The following is a 4,438-nucleotide window of genomic DNA, read 5'->3' on the forward strand; positions in this document are numbered from 1 at the left end:
ATATATATATATATATATATATATATATATATATAATGTGTATGTATTTATGTACATAGTGAAGTAGATGTGGTTAATGGAAAACATGAAGGAAGGAATTTCCAGAGGACCAACATCCTGGGGAAGAAGGACTGAGTATGGGGGTTAGTGCAAGACTTGGAAGTGAGTGGATAGATACTATATAGGTGTGAAGATGAGTGAGTGAGAGAGAGAGAGAGACATGTGTGAGTCAAGAATAGCAAAGTGCAGGCAGTGGTATGAAACCAGTAGACTCCAAGGAGTAAAAACCCCTGTAGTAGCAGTAGGAAAAGCAGTGAGAGGAGATGACATATTACTCATTTCGAAACATGTAACTGTTCTGCTATCCTTTCTACTCCACATTGAAATGCTAAATTAAATTGTATTTTTATTTAAATTTTCAGAATAATAGATGAACATCCTGCATTTTATCATGTTGCCCAGTTGATAGCTGCCACTGTCAATGAACAGGGAGCTAAAGCTGGGGAGAGTTTTTTGTCTTCAGGTGAGTGGTTTTCTATTTGGTATTAAAGTCATCTTGAACTGAATTATATCAAAGTCTTTGCTGGTTTTCTATCCAAGTTCAAGAGAATAAAATTATATGTAAAGATAAATTTGTTGCCTGTATCTTTTCTTTCATTTCGAATTTGGGAATTAATATTTGGTTGCGAAGGTAGAGTTGTTGAAATACACACAGCGTAAACTTTCAAATTTCTGAAGTGTAGAACTAATATTGATTTCAAATTTTGGCACAAGGCCAGCAATTTTGGAGGAGGGGATAAGTTGATTACATCATCCTTAGCATTCAACTGACACCTATTTTATTGATTCCGAAAGGATGAAAGACAAAGTTGACCATGGCAGAATTTGAACTCACAACATAATGCTGCTAAGCAATTTGTCCAGCATGCTAACAATTCTACCAGCTCTCCACCTTTTGTAGAAGTAATATTATTAGGTTTTCAGCTCAAATAAAACAGTCTTGAATTTATTGATAAGCTCTATAGCCATGTTGATATATTTCTGCTCCGATAATACTAATGTATATTCTTACATAACTCAATGTATATCCTTTTTTTTTTTCTTCCAGCTGCATACTCTCTTGATCAAATGTCAGATGATGAAGAATCTGCATCACCACTTCACACCCAAGAACAGTCACCCTTACAGGTAAGCATAATACATGAATGTTAAAATAAATGGATATGATGGTGTTGGGGTTTTTTGGGGGGGGTTTTAAAGTTATTTTACTGCTCCTTACCATGCTAAAATGAAAGGCAATGCCTTTTATGTTTTATATTTAAATATTTTATGTTGTTGGAGCAAATGTTTAAAGTAACATAAGACACAACACAGTGGTTATAACAAAGTTTAACATGATGAGTTTAAGTCTTGACAGCACTAATCTCACAGCTGTTATAGCTCAGCAGCCATGCATCAAAAGAATTATCTTAATTATTCCAGCATGGAAAAAAATGATGTTACAATTTGTAATAGTAGTTCTTTATTTATTCTAGTCTTCCATAAAAATACATATTCTTCATTACTTTACAATGTGCTGGGTGCTTTTATGTGGCACTAGCACAAGTGCATTTTATGTGACTCTGATATGAATGCCTTTTACATTGCACCTGCGCAAGTACATTTTACATTGTACTGACACAGGTGCATTTTACATGGCACCGATAAAGCAATTGACCAAAGATTGTATGGTAGTCTTGCAATCACTGGTGTCATTAGAGAGAGAGAGAGAGAGAGATAAGTTTTGCAGGACATTGCTGGAGAGTTAAATAAGAACTCGTTAGTGATTCTATGCTATGAACATTCTGGCATGGATAAACAGAGGTTGTCAGTCCTGTAAAACAAACTTTCATTGATCAGATCTGTATCAACACTGAATGTTGCCTTGCTATGCAGGATTGTGATGGATGATCTAGAAAATGTGATCAAGTTGGACAAATTCAAGCAAGCTCAACCAGAGAAATAACACTGTTAAACATCAAATGCACCTTAAAATTCACAAATGTTTTTGCTAAATGCTGAAGTCAGCATTTTCTATGAGGATAATGTGGGAAGGAAAGGACTCTGCTAAGCCAACTTCTCAATACACTAGTGAATAATTAAAGCCTTTAGACTTTGTGTTATGACTAAATTATCCTCATCATCAATATCATTTAATGTCCATTTTTCGATGTTAGCAATGATTGGATAGTTTGACAGGATCTGATAAGCTACAGGCATTTCTTTACTGCCCACAAGGGGCTACACACAGAGGGGACAAACAAGGACAGACAAAGGATTAAGTCGATTATATCGACCCCAGTGCGTAACTGGTACTTATTTAATCGACCCCGAAAGGATGAAAGGCAAAGTCGACCTTGGCGGAATTTGAACTCAGAACGTAACGGCAGACGAAATACCACTAAGCATTTCACCCGGCTTGCTAACGTTTCTGTCAGCTCGCCGCCTTAAGACGAAATACCGCTAAGCCCCAATGTTAGCTTTGGTATGGCTCCTACTGCTGAGTGTCCTTCCTAACACCAACCACTTTACAGGTGTACTAGAAGCTTTTATATTTTTTTTTTTAGTTTGTGATGCTGATACTGAGCTCATCAAGTAACTTGCAAAACCAAGTAAAATAAAGAAAACTGGTTATAAAATTCATAAAAGTAATAAAACTCTTGTCTAGAGTGGTAAATTTGGTGTTGATGGTATTGATCTAAGCTAGATTTTTACTGTATTAGCTAAATATCTATCTCTGAATTGCATCTTAACAAAATTATTTTTGCTCTTCATTCCTTCATTACTAAAAAGAAAAGAAAATCAGTGGTTCTTAATGCAGTTCCTCTTTTATTTTAATTTAGCTTGATGGAAGCTCTATTCAGGGTATAACAGCTTCACAGCTTGCTGCAGCTCTTGCTGCTGCCAGTGTACCAGCAGGTTTTTCTGACCCATCAACATCAGGAGCTCGAATGTCTGTAAGTAATGAAACTTCACATCAATTTCTAAAAATATAATAGGATAAGCATAGCACAGCAAGATCAAACAATGTTTATTTGTTTATTTTAGTAAGCATTTCTTAAGTATCTGATATTTTCCCCTTATTTAATTTTGTAATACATTATAGAGAAAGAATGGTTGATATATAAATCCACATATTTTTATAATTGTTAGCAATTGCGTTTCTAAAGCTTTCTCTGCTTTTAAATAGTTTGTAAGAAAGAGTGCATCTAGAATGGATTTAGTCTGACCAGTGTGCATGTAGCTCAGTAGAGGAAGACATTAGTGCTGTTCATTAAAATATAAAAGTTTTGAGTTCAATTCCTCTCTGGGATTATCATATTTGGTTCCAAGACAATTGCAGATCAAACTGTAATCATAGTGTAAATTTAAACAAATTTGTTAATCATTAAATGTGTTACTGTTAATATATGCTGTGGCCGTATTCACAGAGCATTGCTAGGGATCTCTTCTAATGGGAATTTTTATTATCAAATAATTTTACCCCATGTTTTGTAAACAGCAGAAATACTGTACAATTGACCAGTATTGTGTTTTGATTTGCAAGGATTCATTCAAATTCTACCAGAAAAATAGTTTCCATACAACTGAGTTGCTATTTGTATTTAGTCTTCAAATAATATCCTAAAGTGCCTGGAAATGTGCAACATGCTTTCACACACACACACACACATATATCATTCTGTATGTTGTGACTGATAATGTTCTTTTCTTACTATATCTCTGTTGAATTAATTTCAAAAGTAAATAATGGGTGAAGCGTGGCTGTGTGATAAGAAGTTTGCTTCCGCACCAAATGGTTTTGAGTTCAGTCCCATTGCATGGCATCTTGAGTAAGTGTGTTCTACTGTAGTCTCGGCCCGACAAAAGACTTGTGAATGGATTTGGCAGGCAAAAACTAAAAAAAGCCCATTATATATATTTAGAATAATAAGGTTCTCAGAATGTTGAATGATTATGTATATTCATTTATTTATTTACATCTTATTTACATTTTTAGCACTTTCCTCTGCAGTAGTATTATTCTCTTCATGGGACAGTCACATTAAGTTGACAGCATACAACTACTTTATCGCATCACTACTGGATAAATCTCTCTGAGACATTTAGAAATGTATTATTTCTATTTTTGAAATCGGTGAATGTGTTTCACTAGAAATATTATATGTTTACGAGAGCTTGACAGGCATCTCCAACTAGCAGGCCATTGCTACTGATAAGGAACAAAGAATCAGAAACATCTCTCTGGATGCAGGCTTAGCTGGGTGGAGGTGCTTGTCTCCCCCTTGTAAACATAAGGACACAGGAAATGTGTCAAGGCCGACAGGAAGCGGTGCTGCTTCCTAGGGCTAAATAACAGTAGTATTATTCCCTTCATGGGACTGTCAAATTAAGTTGA

General features: G+C 35.2%; 1 protein-coding gene across 2 annotated transcripts in view; it reads left to right on the plus strand.

The window, feature by feature from the left end:
• The window catches only part of LOC106879586 (ubiquitin-like protein 7), a 25,631-nt gene that overhangs the window by 13,244 nt on the left and 7,949 nt on the right, over positions 1–4,438 (plus strand). For both annotated transcript variants that reach the window (XM_014929222.2, XM_014929223.2), the window contains exons 6-8: positions 423–523; positions 1,109–1,188; positions 2,883–2,996. In XM_014929222.2, the coding sequence (XP_014784708.1) occupies positions 423–523; positions 1,109–1,188; positions 2,883–2,996 (295 nt within the window). The remainder of the gene's footprint in view (positions 1–422; positions 524–1,108; positions 1,189–2,882; positions 2,997–4,438) is intronic.

This window comes from Octopus bimaculoides, chromosome 15 (assembly GCF_001194135.2).
Source record: "Octopus bimaculoides isolate UCB-OBI-ISO-001 chromosome 15, ASM119413v2, whole genome shotgun sequence".
Classification (NCBI taxonomy): domain Eukaryota; kingdom Metazoa; phylum Mollusca; class Cephalopoda; order Octopoda; family Octopodidae; genus Octopus; species Octopus bimaculoides.